This window comes from Cataglyphis hispanica, chromosome 10 (assembly GCF_021464435.1).
Source record: "Cataglyphis hispanica isolate Lineage 1 chromosome 10, ULB_Chis1_1.0, whole genome shotgun sequence".
Taxonomy (NCBI): domain Eukaryota; kingdom Metazoa; phylum Arthropoda; class Insecta; order Hymenoptera; family Formicidae; genus Cataglyphis; species Cataglyphis hispanica.
Window position 1 is genome coordinate 7922003 of NC_065963.1, and position 16067 is coordinate 7938069.

The 16067-nt window shown below is 29.9% G+C and overlaps 4 protein-coding genes across 8 annotated transcripts; 2 read left to right on the plus strand and 2 right to left on the minus strand.

The window, feature by feature from the left end:
- Positions 1-231: 231 nt before the first annotated feature.
- On the plus strand, positions 232-3621 carry LOC126852406 (tRNA pseudouridine(38/39) synthase). Of its 3 annotated transcripts, XR_007687825.1 has the most exons (7): positions 234-658; positions 813-946; positions 1017-1582; positions 1673-1964; positions 2080-2216; positions 3007-3135; positions 3585-3621. XR_007687825.1 is itself a non-coding variant. In XM_050597192.1 (6 exons), exons 1-6 carry the CDS (start codon positions 587-589, stop codon positions 3078-3080), a joined length of 1275 nt encoding a protein of 424 aa, XP_050453149.1. In that variant the 5' UTR covers positions 235-586; the 3' UTR covers positions 3081-3621. The 3 variants fall into 3 exon arrangements, 2 of the variants coding, with proteins under 2 accessions (XP_050453150.1, XP_050453149.1); XM_050597192.1 differs by having other exon boundaries at positions 235-658; positions 3007-3621; XM_050597193.1 differs by lacking the exons at positions 3007-3135; positions 3585-3621 and having other exon boundaries at positions 232-658; positions 1673-1882.
- Positions 2418-5364, minus strand: LOC126852416 (protein phosphatase inhibitor 2-like). Its single transcript, XM_050597221.1, has 4 exons — positions 4989-5364; positions 4275-4445; positions 4054-4133; positions 2418-3994 (listed from the first exon to the last, which is right to left on the minus strand). The coding sequence occupies exons 1-4, from the start codon at positions 5066-5068 to the stop codon at positions 3780-3782; spliced, it is 546 nt and encodes a 181-aa protein (XP_050453178.1). The 5' UTR covers positions 5069-5364; the 3' UTR covers positions 2418-3779.
- A 1620-nt stretch (positions 5365-6984) lies between these two features.
- LOC126852505 (serine/threonine-protein kinase STK11) lies at positions 6985-10651 on the minus strand. 2 transcript variants are annotated; one of them, XM_050597349.1, is made up of 6 exons: positions 9802-10651; positions 9528-9648; positions 8585-8770; positions 8232-8368; positions 7818-8161; positions 6985-7635 (listed from the first exon to the last, which is right to left on the minus strand). In XM_050597349.1, exons 1-6 carry the CDS (start codon positions 10143-10145, stop codon positions 7478-7480), a joined length of 1290 nt encoding a protein of 429 aa, XP_050453306.1. In that variant the 5' UTR covers positions 10146-10651; the 3' UTR covers positions 6985-7477. The 2 variants fall into 2 exon arrangements, with proteins under 2 accessions (XP_050453306.1, XP_050453305.1); XM_050597348.1 differs by having other exon boundaries at positions 6985-7638.
- Positions 10652-10961: 310 nt separating this feature from the next.
- LOC126852504 (pre-rRNA-processing protein TSR1 homolog) lies at positions 10962-15163 on the plus strand. Of its 2 annotated transcripts, none has more exons than XM_050597347.1 (13): positions 10962-11099; positions 11183-11308; positions 11475-11745; positions 11832-12078; positions 12218-12415; positions 12552-12797; positions 13026-13194; positions 13317-13517; positions 13599-13825; positions 14058-14321; positions 14426-14533; positions 14665-14872; positions 14987-15163. In XM_050597347.1, exons 2-13 carry the CDS (start codon positions 11197-11199, stop codon positions 15142-15144), a joined length of 2409 nt encoding a protein of 802 aa, XP_050453304.1. In that variant the 5' UTR covers positions 10962-11099; positions 11183-11196; the 3' UTR covers positions 15145-15163. The 2 variants fall into 2 exon arrangements, with proteins under 2 accessions (XP_050453304.1, XP_050453303.1); XM_050597346.1 differs by having other exon boundaries at positions 10965-11115.
- Positions 15164-16067: the final 904 nt, after the last annotated feature.

A 16067-nucleotide genomic window follows, 5' to 3' on the forward strand; every position in this document is an offset into this window, starting at 1 on the left:
CCTTAAATAAAGATATATGCCATCAAGGCCATTGCACGTTAAAAAATTTTAGTCGTAATTATAAAGCCGTAAGTAAATCAACCAATTACAGTTCAAACATTCTTATTGTGTTTTAGAATGTTTGATTGTGATTGGTCAATTTTCTTACGGCCTTACACGATTACGACTAAAATTTTTTTAACGTGCGCAATGGCCTTCTCAGTCAAAATATATTATTGGCGTTTTCAAACGTAGCAGGTTTTTTCGCTCCGAGAGCGATTAATGACGTCATTGCATTGCCTCTGCCAATAAAAACCTTGAATTCATTATCAGTAAAATATAGCGATTAATTGATCCGAGTTGGATTAATCATTATTCGAAAACGCTACAAGTCTATCACAGATATACAATCGACCCTCGGGCAAAAAAATCTTTGCTCCTTTTTGTCCCGATTGGTCAATTAAACGCTACTTTATTCCACGGGGATAGAATTTTCGAACGCATCCAATGCCGAAAGAAACCGTCCCGACAATCGACGACATAAACATAACCTTTATATGACGATTGTTACAAAAATATTTCAATTTATCGTGAAAAGGATGCGATTATGGCAAAAGTTATTAAGCGTGCTAACATAAAGAAATGTACGAGGGAGCAATTGGAACAATTTGATAAAACGGTATGATCAATAGGATCGTTTATAAATATTTTAAAACATATATATATATATATATATATATATATATATATATATATATATATATATAAATCATCATATATTATGTGCGTGATTTATTTTTATTTATGTGCATATGGGCAATTTTGCTTTACAGGAATTAATTGACAAAATATTACAATTAGAAGCTCACAACGAACAACTCAGAGCATTAATTACAAAAGTTACAGATGCTAAGTCGAAAAAGAAAGGGCTGTCTAATACAGTAAGAAAAACGTTTGATTTTTCACGGTAAGTGTATCGCTTTTTCATTATATTATTTTTTTATTTAAATAATATATTATACCTTCTTTGGTTACAGATATCATAAGAGGCACATTCTCTTAAAATTCTGTTATCTTGGTTGGGACTATCATGGCTTTACTATACAAGAAGATAACAATAACACTATTGAGCATCATTTATTCACAGCTTTGTTAAAAAGTTGCTGCATAGAATCCCGCGAGAGTGCCAATTATCATCGATGTGGACGCACCGATAAAGGTGTTAGCTCTTTCTCTCAAGTGATTTCATTAGACATTCGCAGTAGGTTGGATCCAGAAAATCAAGATAATTTGTCAGAGGAATTGAACTATTGTAAAATATTAAACAGATTACTACCAACAAATATAAGATGTATAGCATGGTATCCAGTCTCATCAAATTTTTCTGCAAGATTCGACTGCAAATATAGGACATATAAGTACCTTTTCCCAAAGAGCAATTTGGATATAGATGCCATGGACAAATCCGTCAAGTACGCTATAGGACATCATGACTTTCGTAATATTTGTAAAATGGATGTAGCCAATGGTGTAATTAACTTTAAGAGAACTGTACTTGATGCAAAAGTTTCTATAACCTATCAAAATATGAAAAAAGTTACAGGTAATTTTCAATTTCTTCAGCTGCATTTTATCTATATATATTAAATTTTTATTCCGACACGCATGTAAATTTTTTCTTTTTACTTTGAAGGCTATGACATGTGCGAATTAGAAATCACAAGTCAAGCCTTTCTCTGGCATCAAATACGTTGCTTAATGGGCATCTTGTTACTGGTTGGACAAAGAAAAGAAGATCCCGAAATAATTTTAAAGCTTTTAAATATTGAGGCTTGTCCACAGAAGCCGCAGTATAATATGGCTCATGAAGTACCATTGAATCTCTGGTATTGCGATTATGAAGGTGTAGAATGGTTTATTGATAAAAATGAATTAATAAATACTATCAAGACATTACAACAGGATTGGGCTCTCAATACTATAAAGTATATTTATTGAAAAAGAAATTTTATATATATATATATATATATATGCACACACATATATATAATTTGTACATATAATTAATTTCATAATCAAATTCTTTCTTTAAATGCACAGATCTACAATGATTAAAAATATGTTGACAAAGTTGGAAGATTTGGTCTGTTGTGCAAATACTGATTTTCAAAGTGATTGCCTCCTTCTTGGAGTACGATCGAAAGTATATCGGCCATTAATGAAACGAGAAATGTGTGGTTAGTATACGTAATCAATTTTGATCAAAATTAATAGATACATAAATTTATTGGTAAAGTCGAGACCTTATTTCAAATTCATTCTTTTTAAATGTTCAGTTTGTTGTTTGAAATTTTATTATTTTATTACGTATCTATACAATACATATGAACTGTTGCTTAACTTTTAGATGCTATGCCTATAAAATACTATTCAAAATCTAGTATATATAATATGCTTTATTCCATTATATAATATACAGACATTCAAAATTTTGATAATATTGAATATATTTAATTCTTTACTTTTTTTATGATATTAAACATAACGTCACCGCGTTTGGACGTATTCTACATCCGAAATTTTTTTAAATACGTATTCTATCAACAATATACAACTTACTAAATTAAGCCTGTCCAAGTTTTGATTCATGAGTAAAATAGTTTTTCTTGCTTATGCTACTGAATAGAATAATCTTAATAAGACATAGAAAATATAAGAGAAAGAGAGAAAAAGGGAAGACCCAAATTATATAGACATGTATTCGTTGTATCCTCGTGTTGTGTGATTTGAAAAAATTGCTTGAAAAAATAATGACGGCACAAATGGTTGAGGAATATAAAGTGGAATATAAGAGAAAGAGTATAGAGTGTGGTATATGAGAATAAAGAGGAGATTAAATACATGAGCTCAAATAAACTTGGACAGATCCAGATTAAATAGTTCACTTAATTGATAAATACATGTTACACAAATTGATAATTTCATTACATGTCGATGTATATAATCTATATTCATTTTCTTTTATAGAGAGTTTGGAAAGTAAAATCAAGCATTACGAGAAAAAACGAAAGTTCGAGATCATACATTCGAATGTTACATAGTATACTCCTATGCTAATCACAGGACTTGCATTACATATGTATCCTAACATTTTAGGTACACAATTTTTTGACTGTAAAAATTACATATGGCATCTTAAATTTTCGCTATATATTGAGAACGCTTTGTTCAGCCTTATTGTTCGTCGAATTTTGATACAATGATTAAGAGAGAACCCCCTCTGCAAATTTCTTCAGAGATATTAAATTTTAAGAACATTGTTAAAATCAACTCTGTAAAATAACAAAAGATAGGCCTCTTCCGTAATAACATGCAAAACAACAAGCGAAGCTTTTACAAATCGCTGTCTATATAAATCTAAATGATTTAATGCGACGAGAGTTTTGTGTACAGTTTAATAAGTATTTTTGAGTTAAATTAGTAACTAAAACCAAAAAAAGAAAAAAATTTGTGATTATACAATATTATTTTATCTATAATCTTGAAAAAATCTAACAATAGATTACTCTATAAACATTCAAGTTTTTTAAAATGTTTATTTACAGAGGGCAAAGCTGTTACAGCTATATACACAGGATTAAATTCAAGATTGAGTGTGTATGTATGTGTTTGGATATTTAAATGTATAACAAACATTTTAACAAACATTTCACAATAGCATTAAATGATAAAGCAGACATTGCCACAAAATTATAGTAATGGGCGATTTAAAAATAAAATTACTAATCAATACGTTTTGTTTATTTTTTTTCATTTCTATCACAGGACGGCATGCATTTGAAGCGGGTGTCAAAATCACTTTCCTCTTCCTCTGACGAATTTTCTTCGTTATTTTTACCGCCATCATCATCTTCTTCTTCTAATTCATCTTGTTCTAAAAGTCGTCTTGCCATTTGTACGGCATGCCATTCTCGATAGTGGCCTTTTCTTTTTGCCTCAAAAGCTTTCCTCCTTTCTAAAAAATTGAATACATCAATAACAAAGTAACTTATATCTAAGCATCTTTCATCTCACCTTTTTCTTCAGGAGTTTCTTCATCCTCCTCTTCTTCGCTAGATTCTTCAAAAATTTTGGGTTTGCTACTTCCAGCTAATCTGAGTTTTCATAACCATATAATTAAAATCAAGTTTTATACTTTTATATCAAAATTTTATATTTTACAAACATGCATTCAGTCACATAATATACGGCCATACAAATTGAAATTGTGTAATATATAACACTGTTATACTTACTTTGCTGCAATAGTGCTAGCATCTAATTGATCAAATTCATGTTCATTTTGAAGGCCTTCAAAGTTGTATGGGGTTTTTGGTTCTTCGATCTTCATATGACCATAATCCTTGTCAGCAGGATGAAGAGTAGCAATAATATTCATTTCGTCCCATGTTGTTTCTTTATTTGGTCTACGAATCAATTAATGTAAAGTACTTAGAAAAAAAAGAAAAAAGAATTAAATGATACCCTTCATTATGTTTAAAAATAGAATCTACCTCAAGTAATGCCAGTTAATATGAATTAATTTATGACTTGACTATGCAAATATTTATAAATTATTTTTCCAATTTTTCACCCCTCTGTAAATAATAATACTGAAAATACTTTAAATTTATTCTTTGATATAAAGAAACAATAATCTTGTTTTTTAGAAAAATTTTACAGAAGAAAAACTTCGAGAGCCCAACAAATATGTATAATTTGAAGATGATATTCACACATACACACACGCATGCATACACACAAAATAAAAAAATTATATATCGAATCGAATATATATATATATATATATATATATATATATATATATATATATATATATGTTGGAAAATAATTTCTGCGATTATGTTTGTCCATTTCTTATTTCATAGAATAATGACGAACCGTAATACGAGACGCATGCATCTCTATTTTTACGCGAACACACATCGAGATTCAATTGATGCACTCACCTAGGCGCTTCTGGATTATCAAAACTGCTGGATGTCTTGAGAATTCCCTTGGAAGGCCGTTTTGACAGGTTCTCTGCCATTATAATCAGGCGTTATAACGATGATCACTCACGATAATGTCGCGGTTGCATGTTTACTAACGAATTTCGCTGGCTCCGGCTGAATAACCTGTGCTTGGGCATTAATCACTCGTAAAACATGTTCATACATTCCTCAGCATCAGAAGCGATCTCTACACGACAATCCAAAAGTCCAAATCGCGGGATCGTTGTCCAGAGCCGTATCAAGACGGTTCCCCTAATGAGTTCTTCTAGTCAAGACACATTTTTTGCATCGCGATTTCAAGTTGTGCGTGTATTAAGGAACTGTCTAGATAGATTTACTACATATAACCATGTAAGGCAGAGGTATATTGAAAAATTAATCAATCATGCAATCTAATCTTAGAATATTATACCAGGAGGGGCATGTGTAAAGTGTTCTTTGCTCGATATTCACTATCATGAAAGATCATAAAAAGTATCTCCTATTTTACACAATGTTTTACAATTCACGAAATACCTTTATATATAAATACATATATGTATATTGTTTCTAAACAAAATTAGAATTATCATTCCTCGATTATTAAACTATTAGATACAGAAAAAATCAATAAAAGCTTTTCATTTTTGAATTTGAAATATTCGAGTTGGATGCATTGCATCTAGGGATGCGTTCCGTTTCACGCATTGAGCGTATAAAGCGGGGAGCACACACTTTTGCATAAGCGCATAACAATAAGTATATAAGGAAATTGATTGGTTCATATTCTTATGCATACATTTGTGGACCAATCAATTTCTTTATGTTTATGGTTATGCGCTTATGCAAAAGTGTGTGCTCCCCGCTTATTGCTTCGCACTGCGCAAGGGCTTTAAAGGTCATTGCATAAGCAATTAAAATATTTTAATCGTAATCGTAAAGCCATAAGTAAATCAACCAATCACAGTTCAAACATTCTTATTACGATTAGAATGTTTGATTGTGATTGGTCAATTTGCTTACGGCTTTATTTGGTTACGACTAAAATTTTTTAACGTGTAATAGCTTTTAATAATAACTATATATATATATATATATATATATATATATATATATATATATATATATGTATATATAAAATTACTAATTGTAGATTTTTATTTATAAGCATTTTGTATAAGAAAAAATATAAATAGCATTTGCTAAAATATTGAAATGCATCTATATTTATTACTTATTAAATGTATTTTATGCATTTTATATAAATATAAATATATATATATGTGTTGTTCACTTTATTTGTAAAGTATTTGTGTATATATATTTTAATGTGATTGTGGAATCTACAAAATATATATATATATATATATATATATATATATATATATATATTTTCACATAAAAGCTTTTTTAAAGCGTAATACATTTATTAATGAACATAGTAATGAATTTGATTAAAAGTAAAAAAATTCAAAAGAATAATGCTTTTGATAATGCTATATGAAACAATAAAAAATAATGCGAAAAACATAAAATATTCATCAATTAATCAATAATATTTGTTAGAAAGGGGAAAGAGAGGAGAGTAAGTGCATGTGCATGGGTGTGAGAATATTGGAGAAATAAAAACAACACATTATAGTAAGAAAGAATAGGAAATTTTCCTTGTCCGAGTTCGATTGTACAATTGGAAGAAAGAGGAAAAAGAGGAGAAGCGATTGTCTCATATTCTCACTCTTTTATTTCCTTCTATTTCATTGCCTATTTTCAGAGCATATTGTATATTGAGAAAGCATTTTATCTCGTATATATTTTATCATCTTATGTTAATTATCGAGATAAGAGTGCTCAATCTTTTATATAACACTTTATGACTAATAATTACAAGTATAGATTATTGTAAAGGAGTTCAATGTATAATATTATATTATACATATCAAGGCAATATTGCAGAAATAATACTTACAATATAATTAATTAACAGTATCATTTGTTTATTTATTAATTAAACAAATAAAATCAAAGTATTTGGCAAGATATTATAATTGATAATAAATTGATTTTCGCGCAAATTTCGATGACAAATAAAAGTGTATGAGGTACGGAAGATTTGGTAGTAAATGAAATCATGCAAAAAATTTGACGATTAACAATTTTATTAATCGCATTATCCATATGGCACCAGAAACTTGATTTTAATTGGGCATTTCATGGGTCGAATGATTAATAAGGGTGTCGTTGAATTATTCGCGCTACACGATTTAATCTTAATATCACAAATGTTTACATCCGATGCTTTTGAATCGACTCAAAAGCGTTACATTCTATTCGTGCTGTAGCTGGATTACATACATCTTGTACGCTCAGCATTAATCGAGCTTTCAGTCGTCTCCACCATAGAGAAGCTTTGTAACTGACATAGTCAGTAAGATATAAACAAAAAAATAGCGATACAATCAGTAAAATCACGATGGCTTGCAGAATGAAAATCTCTTAATACTAATACAAGATTTACGCCATCTCCGTTTGTTTTGACTGTTTGTGTTGGATTTAGCATTTACATGACTATTACATGTAGTCTTTCGATCCTCACTAATACGATCCAGTTCTTGAAGTCTTCGTTCTTCTAAAGAAAACACGATTCCCGTTATACTTTTTACGATTCTATCGCGTTGCGTAAAAAGGAAGATTCTAATTTGACAAGTATTATATACAATAAAAACTCTTTTGATTACATCATAATTCTGTATAGTCGCCATAATTTTAATGTTATAATAAATTTAATATATAACAAAAATAGCCTACCATTTAGCTGATGTTCTGTGTAATATACGGGATTATCATCAACCCCATAATGATATTCCATTAGATATGGTAAAACAGTCATACTATGACATCCGTTACTTTTAAGGGGAGGTATAGGTACTTCTTTCTGCATTTTAGGATGCTCGCATATGGTCCAAGCGTGTCTTTTAATCTGTTGTAATGTAAATCTTTTATCCGCATCTTTCTGTAACATTCCTTCTATGAGCGATTTTAATGGCTCCTTTACTTCTTTGGGTATAGTATATTCGCCTCTTCCAATGTTTTCATATAATTTATATATATTATCTCCTTCAAAAGGATATAAACCCGTTGTTATATTATACCTATAAAATACAAATATATTTTCCTTCTTCACGTTGTATATGCATTATATAATGCTATATAATTACTTACAATGTAACTCCGCTACTCCATATATCTACTTTAAAACCTGAGAAACTTTCGCAGCCATTTGCAATTTCTGGTGGTTGAAACGCTGGAGATCCCTGACCTATCGTACATGTATCGTCTTTGGAAAACATGTCTAATGCCTAGCACAATGGAGATGCGTAATCACAAATAGGAATGAAATACAAATGGTTGTGAAATATATGTTTGACATTTTTTAAATAGATATTGACTCTGTGTCCACAGACTACTACTTTGTTAGAAATTCCTGCTTTTTTTTTTTAAATCGGTTTTTATAATTTTAATTGCATATAAATTTGTAATCTAGTAATGAAGTTATAGAAGTTTTATGTTTGTACCTCTGCAACACCAAAGTCACTAATCTTTAAGGTACCATCTAAGGTTAATAACAAGTTTCCAGGTTTTATATCTTTGTGAACTATTCCTTTACTGTAAAGATACTCTAAACCATCCAACAACTGACAGAAATAGTCATGTGCCTGCCAAAGGGGAAGCTTCTTGGTTGGTGCGCTTTCCAACATATCCTGTAAAGGATCTAATAAATAAAAATCTAATTGTTGTTAATTCATGCAAGCCATTATTACAGACATCAAAAGCAAAAAATTCTCTATGTGGCTTCATTGTAGCTTTTCTTTTCTAGCTTATTAGAGAAAATCTCGCTTACGCGCGTACACACACACACACGCGCGCGCGCGCGCGCGCGCGCACGCACGCACGTATATATTTATTTATTATTATGTAAAATATATTACACAAATAATGTGAATTGTAAAATATAATTATAAATTCTTTGTTTCTAACTTAATTGGCTTCTTGAAAAAGTACTATAAGATGTCTTATAATTAATTATTTATCATTATTATTATACACATATTATATACATAATACTCAAATTCTGTAATATTTTAATATGGCAAATTATAAGCCTTCTTTATATGCAGCGATTAATAAATACAATGTTAAATATTTTTATTTCCATAATATATATACATATCGAAAACAATTAAAATATCTTGATACTAAAGATCAACATTGAAAGTCAATGATATATCAATGATATGAAAAACGATACAAACTCGAAATAAATCAATAATGCAATCATTTACGATTCGTAATGGCAATTATAGCGAGATAATCAGCTACGATATATTTCACAGAAATGTAAAATGATTACTGTTTCTATTTCTTGAAATTGTTTAGATTGACAATTTATATATGATATTCGTGCATAATAATCTAATATTTGAAATAATAAAAAAAAGGATGATTATTAAAATTTACCTGTAATCCACATACGCAAAATTCCATAACTAGATACATTTTCTCTTTCTCGTCACTATATAAAACATCTACGAGATTTATTACATTCTTGTGTCTTAATATTCTTAATAATTTTATTTCCCTATGAATAAGTATAAGATATCAGTTAATAACAAGTAAAAAAAGAAAAATTATCGTAATGGCCTATCGCATTTGTGTGTCTAGCGATAAAAGTTGAAATAAAATATAAAGCCAATGTAGGATTCATAGAAAGACATACATTAGATGAACATACCTTTGAACATTTTGTTCACCATTCGGTATCCTACGAAGTTTTCTTTTCTTTAATATCTTTACCGCTCTTCGGCAGAGCGTTTGCGAATCCAATACTTCTTTTACTTTTCCATAACTACCTTCACCGAGAACGTCGCCCATGACATATTTACCGATAAATTTGCACTTTTTCTTTTTTTCTTCATATATAATTTGAGCTGAATCAACTCTGTGAAAAAACATGTTAATCTCGTCCAAGTCATAGTTTGGATCGTCATTGATCCACATGATTGGTTCCATGTCATGCAATAAATCATTTTCAATTTCTTCTTCGTCAGGATCACATATCGTTATTTTATTGTCCATTTTTTACTTTGTTAGAGTTTATAAACTATATTAGAGATCATGCGAATATGATTTAACCTAAAATACAACCGGCACGACCATTGTTGTGAACACTGGTGGGATGACGTGAAAAGCGCGATTACCATAGATTTACAAAATTTATAGATGATCAGCTCACAATACTATTTTATGCACTAGACTGTGGCCAGGGAATCGATCATGTAATTACACGTAAAACTTTTCATTTTTCACTTTCACTTTTCATTTTTCACTCATCCAGAGGATCGATCATGTACTTTTGCGATTGCTCCAGCTTGAGCGCTTGGCTCATTACATGATCGAGCGGAATCACAGAATTCACGTGAAACTTTTCACTTTTCCGCCCTTGAGAAAAAATTACACGATCGACTCCCAGAGCGATTAATAGCATATTCGATTTGTTAACTCTACCCGATCGAGTTGAGTCAGATCTCAAGTTCGATTTGAAACTCAATGACTCTAAACTATCATGGCGTAAAGCGGTTTATGATTGGTTTCGTGATTCCTAACCTCCATCAAAGAGTTTTTAACATCATTATTAATCATATTTTCATTATTACTACTTATTCTTTTTTTTTATTTTATATAATATAAACTTATATTTCTATGATGATGATGATCAAGAATAATGTTAAAGATTCTTTGATGGAGGTTATGAATCACGAAACCAATCATAAACCGCTTTCCGCCATGATAGTTTAGAGTCATTGAGTTTCAAATCGAATTTGAGATCTGACTCGACTCGACCCAGAGTCGGATAGAGTCAACAAATCGAATACACTAGAAGCCTGCTACATTCGAAAACGCCATTATCTTATCTAGATACACAAGATCTATGAACGCAAAAATCACATCGTGTATGCCGTGGCCTTTAGTTTTCATTGCACGTGCCTCTGATGGGTTTACTCCGATTTCTACCATCGCGTAGCGATTGAAGTAATGTTAAAAAAAGGTTCATTAGATGAATATATTTTCATCAAAATTTAAGTGAAACGGGTCATACTAAAAAACATTTACAGAAGATTTATTAATCATGAATACGATGAAGCAAGAAACGCATCGACCAGGTGTATTTAAACAATCTAATAAGCAACACAAGACTGGAAGACATCGTAGTAAAAGTGTTATCAATAACGAGCTTAAAGGTAAATTAAAAACATTTTAGAACAAAACAGATATAATAATTATAGCTAAAACTCATTTAATTAATAAGATTTTTTTTTAAGGCAATAAATTATTATATATTGATGTCTTAAGTAAAATATATTTTTCTTACATAATTCTTAAAATGTTTATCTTTTTCTTATATAGGTAAACAAAATATCAAAACATCATTGAAACATCTCAAGAAAAGTCTTCAGAGGGATGCACGTAGAAACCAATTGTTGCAAATCAGAAAAAAGAAACGCGAGGAAGTACTAATGCAAAAGAGAAATCTTGGCGGTTCTCATTCTGCGCCTATCCTTATTTGTATTATACCCTTGCAAAGTGATATAAATGTTCAGAATATTATGTCTGTTATAACTAGTATAGATGAAACTGCTAATATTACTACCAGTCCATGTGGGATCACGCATATAGGGTGTGCTGCAAAATTGCATGTTATTATTAGAAGACAAATTGAAAACTTGGCATTTATATTAATTGCTTAAATAAATATTTGTACAGGGTACCAAGGATGAAACAACGGTTTTCCATTATTGTACCATCAGTAGGTAATGTTTTAGCAACATTAGATGCAGCCAAAGTTGCTAATACGATACTTTTTATAACTTCTGTCGCTTGTCAATCAAATAGTGATATGGAAAGAGAAATTGTAGACGAATGGGGTAAAAAGATTATTGTGGCTTGCCTTGCTCAAGGTTTACCTACTACTATGTTTGCAGTACACAATATTCAGAGACTTCACATTAAAGTAAGTAATAAGTTTGTATCTTTAAATAAAGTATAAGTGCAAGATAATTATTTTTTATTTATTGTATTTTATAAATTTTATACTGTATATATAAGAATCTCATTAATTATTATTCAACATGAGTCAAATAATATAATAGAAACGTCAGGAATATAAACAATCTGTGCAACGTGCTATTTCTAAATGGCTTCCTGATGAGAAAGTATTTGAATTAGACACTGCGGACGATTGCTTGAATATGTTACGTCGTGTTGGATCACAAAAACAAAGAAATGTATTTTACAAAAGTATAAGGCCACATCTTTTAGCCGAAGAAATTTCCTTCAAATCTAATGAAGTATGTTGGTCTGTCTAAATATAATATTTTTAAATTATATATATGTGCACACACACATACATACATGCACACATATATACATATAAGCATAGTAGCAAGTAATTTAATAATTTAATACAAGTTCTTATTTAATCAGGATTCACTAGATTTTGGAACTCTCTCGGTCACTGGATATGTGCGAGGCATAACATTGTTGTCTGTTAATAATTTGGTTCACATACCTGGCTTCGGTGACTTTCAAATGTCGTGCATCAAAGTATCAGATGATCCATATGAAATTATATATACTAACCACAAGAAACGTTCTTTTAATGATGAGACGAAAACAAAAGAAAAAAACAAAACACAAGTAATCCTATATACCGCAGATCCTGAGAAACAGGTATATATATATATATATATATATATATATATATATATATATAATGTTAACAATCAAATATATGCTGTTAATAATCAAACATATATCTAACAAATTATTGCAAATAGTAAACACGAGTATAAGAATATGTCAGAATTATTGACAATTTATTTTTATTTAATTTTAAATAATAATAGTGAGATAACAATACCAGTGTATATCGCATTTAGAATTTATCAAAATTTATAGGAAAGTCTCGAAAGTGAATATATTCTTGACCCAATGGATGCTGAACAAACGTGGCCCACAGAAGAGGAATTGGCTGAAGTAGCCGCCAATAGAAAGAGAAAAATTGTAAAAGTTGTACCAAAAGGAACTTCTGAATATCAAGCTGCATGGATACCGGACGAAGAGGGAGGTATTGGTCGTTCTTTCTCTTCTTTTAATTCTTTATTTTCTTTATTTCTTTTCAAGTAAAAAAAAAAAAATGTTATGATCTCATTTAATAAGTTACTTTGAGAAACTTTTTTATTTTATTAGAAAGCCTTAGTGCATGTTCAGAGGAATTGGAAGACAATATGTCTGTGGAAGAAGCAAGATCTGAAATAGACAGTAATACAGATTTGGAAGATGACGAAGAGTATGAAACTATTACGATATCAGAAGCGGCAATGAATGAGGCGCATTATGACGAAGATATCGATATGCTTGAAGAGAAACAAGCCATGGAAAAGTTTAAAGGTAATATAATTGTATATGTATTTGCGTAATGTATTGTCTTTTTAATAATTTAATAAATAATTAATAAATTTAATAACACAGAGGCAAAATTGGACGCACAATTTCCGGATGAAGTAGATACACCCCAGGATACATTAGCTAAAACGAGATTTCAGAAATACCGAGGTCTTGAGTCGTTTCGTACCAGTCCATGGGATCCAAAGGAAAATCTTCCCGTCGATTATTCTCGGATAATTGAGTTTGCAGACTATGATCGCAGACGAAAACGTATTTATAAGGAATGCGAAGATATCGAAGAAGCTGTATGGGTAATATATGTGAAATTTCTTTTTTTTGCTATAAATATGTATGTATGTATGCATGTATGCATGTATGCATGTATGTATGTATGTATGTATGTATGTATATATATATATATATATATATATATATATATATATATATATGTATATCTTTTATTAAATATATATTTACATCTTGTTATTTTTATATAATATACATACATAAGATACATGATTTATATAATATATATGATTTTAGCCAGGAAGATATGTAACACTTGATATCATTGGCGTTAGTAGGGAAACATTTAAAGCATTTGCTACGATAGTGAATCAACCATTAATAGTGATTGGTCTACTTCCATATGAACACAAAATGTCTCTATTAAACGTCGTACTAAAACATTTAAATAATTACACATTACCGATTAAATCAAAGGAGAGATTGGTATTTCAGTGTGGATTTAGACGATTTATGGCATGTCCAATATTCAGTCAACATACAAATGGCAGTAAGCATAAGGTGGGTCAACACAGTCAATTTATAATAATTTATAGGAAATAAACAGAAAACATATAATGTGCATGAGAGTTTATAATTAATAATAATAAACATGTTTTATTTAGTACGAAAGATACTTTCATCCTGATAATACTGTTGTGGCAAGTATGTTCGCACCAGTTACTTTTTCACCATGTCCAATACTTTGTTATGTTGAAAATAAAGGAGAGCTTGTATGTATTCATTTTTTATTAATGTTATTAATATTATAATAAATTATCGTAAAGAAAATCAATAATTAATATTCTTATATTAAAATTTCCAAGGATAACAATATTGATTTCATCAATAATATTGATTTTAGGAATTAATCGCAACAGGAAATGTGTTATCTTGCAATCCTAATAGAATTGTCTTGAAACGATCTGTTCTAAGTGGTCATCCATATAAAGTAAATAAGAGATCGGTGGTTGTGCGTTTCATGTTTTTTAATCGCGAGGATATCGAGTGGTTCAAGCCTATTCAATTAAGAACAAAATATGGACGTAGAGGTCATATAAAGGAACCTCTTGGTAATTAATTAATTATTTTCAAATAATTGTCCTTTTCTACCATTTTACTGTCATATCTATATTTATATTCGCAACTAACTTTCACTATCTAATATATTTATAATTTTGTCATAGGTACACACGGTCATATGAAGTGTATATTCAATGGTCAGCTAAAATCTCAAGATACAATTTTAATGAATTTGTACAAACGAGTATTTCCAAAGTGGACTTATGAACCTTTATTAATAACGCAATTATCTTGTCAATCTGAAGCCATGCAGACAGAGTAAACTTTATTCATAGAATTAAGATATGTTTAATTATATATATATATATATATATATATATATATATATATATATATATAACAAATAAAAAAGAAAAAAAAAATATATATATATATACATACACACACCCTTAATCGAATTTATTTTAATAATGTCCATTGTTGTCAAACTGGCCAATCACAGCTATTCCTCTGAAGAATGGATTGACTGTGATTGGCCAGCTTTAGAACTATTAAACCCGATTACGGATGACATGTAAACGTAGTCTGCGATTGCTCAATTTTTTACGAATTACGACTCTATTGTAGATCACGCCTGTCGCATGAAAAATTTTTAACCGTAAAGGTATATTCAGATAAAATAAGCGCAGATAAATATGCAAGAGAATTAATTAGTCCATATAAGTATGCATTAAGAAAATGAACCAATCAGAATCCTAATGCAACATCTGGCCAATTAGCAATGTGAACTATATCGGATCCCATCCATTTAGCTTTGCATTATTTGACCTTGTGTATCCGGTTTATTAGCTGATAGAAAATTAATTATTATAAAAGAAACTATTATTTCCTAAACGTTAGAAACATTACAGACGTCTTTCCCAAATGATTTCACGTTGATTAAAATAAAAAAAGAATTTTTTAGAAATTATGTCTGCTAACTATATGCTACTAACGCTCAATTAATTTTCATTTATTAAAAACAAATTATTATTTCCTAAACTATGAGAATAAGAAATTCCTAAATTTGTCCAAACGATTGCAATAATAAAAAATAAAAAATACCAAATTTGTCTGCTAAGTATACGGAGGACCCTTCACTACTTTCGTGTGTATTAGTGCCACTTTTGAAGCAACGAGCAGCGGCAAAAAAATGCATGCGAGATCGAGCTAACCGAGATCGAATAATCGAGATTGTTTTGCGCG

What these genes read in the sequence shown, in the direction of transcription:
- LOC126852406 (XM_050597192.1), top strand. Translation starts at nt 587, where the DNA reads ATGGCAAAAGTTATTAAGCGTGCTAACATAAAGAAATGTACGAGGGAG. An exon ending in AAAACGTTTGATTTTTCACG is followed by an intron (nt 947 to 1,016) that starts GTAAGTGTATCG and finishes CTTTGGTTACAG; the next exon opens with ATATCATAAGAGGCACATTC. An exon ending in AAATATGAAAAAAGTTACAG is followed by an intron (nt 1,583 to 1,672) that starts GTAATTTTCAAT and finishes TTTACTTTGAAG; the next exon opens with GCTATGACATGTGCGAATTA.
- LOC126852416 (XM_050597221.1), bottom strand. Translation starts at nt 5,068, where the DNA reads ATGGCAGAGAACCTGTCAAAACGGCCTTCCAAGGGAATTCTCAAGACA. An exon ending in GCTAGCACTATTGCAGCAAA is followed by an intron (nt 4,134 to 4,274) that starts GTAAGTATAACA and finishes ATGAAAACTCAG; the next exon opens with ATTAGCTGGAAGTAGCAAAC. An exon ending in AGAAACTCCTGAAGAAAAAG is followed by an intron (nt 3,995 to 4,053) that starts GTGAGATGAAAG and finishes TCAATTTTTTAG; the next exon opens with AAAGGAGGAAAGCTTTTGAG.
- LOC126852505 (XM_050597348.1), bottom strand. Translation starts at nt 10,145, where the DNA reads ATGGACAATAAAATAACGATATGTGATCCTGACGAAGAAGAAATTGAA. An exon ending in GTGACTTTGGTGTTGCAGAG is followed by an intron (nt 8,369 to 8,584) that starts GTACAAACATAA and finishes CCATTGTGCTAG; the next exon opens with GCATTAGACATGTTTTCCAA. An exon ending in CACAGAACATCAGCTAAATG is followed by an intron (nt 7,639 to 7,817) that starts GTAGGCTATTTT and finishes TGTTTTCTTTAG; the next exon opens with AAGAACGAAGACTTCAAGAA.
- LOC126852504 (XM_050597346.1), top strand. An exon ending in TATCAATAACGAGCTTAAAG is followed by an intron (nt 11,309 to 11,474) that starts GTAAATTAAAAA and finishes TTTCTTATATAG; the next exon opens with GTAAACAAAATATCAAAACA. An exon ending in TTCAGAGACTTCACATTAAA is followed by an intron (nt 12,079 to 12,217) that starts GTAAGTAATAAG and finishes ATAATATAATAG; the next exon opens with AAACGTCAGGAATATAAACA.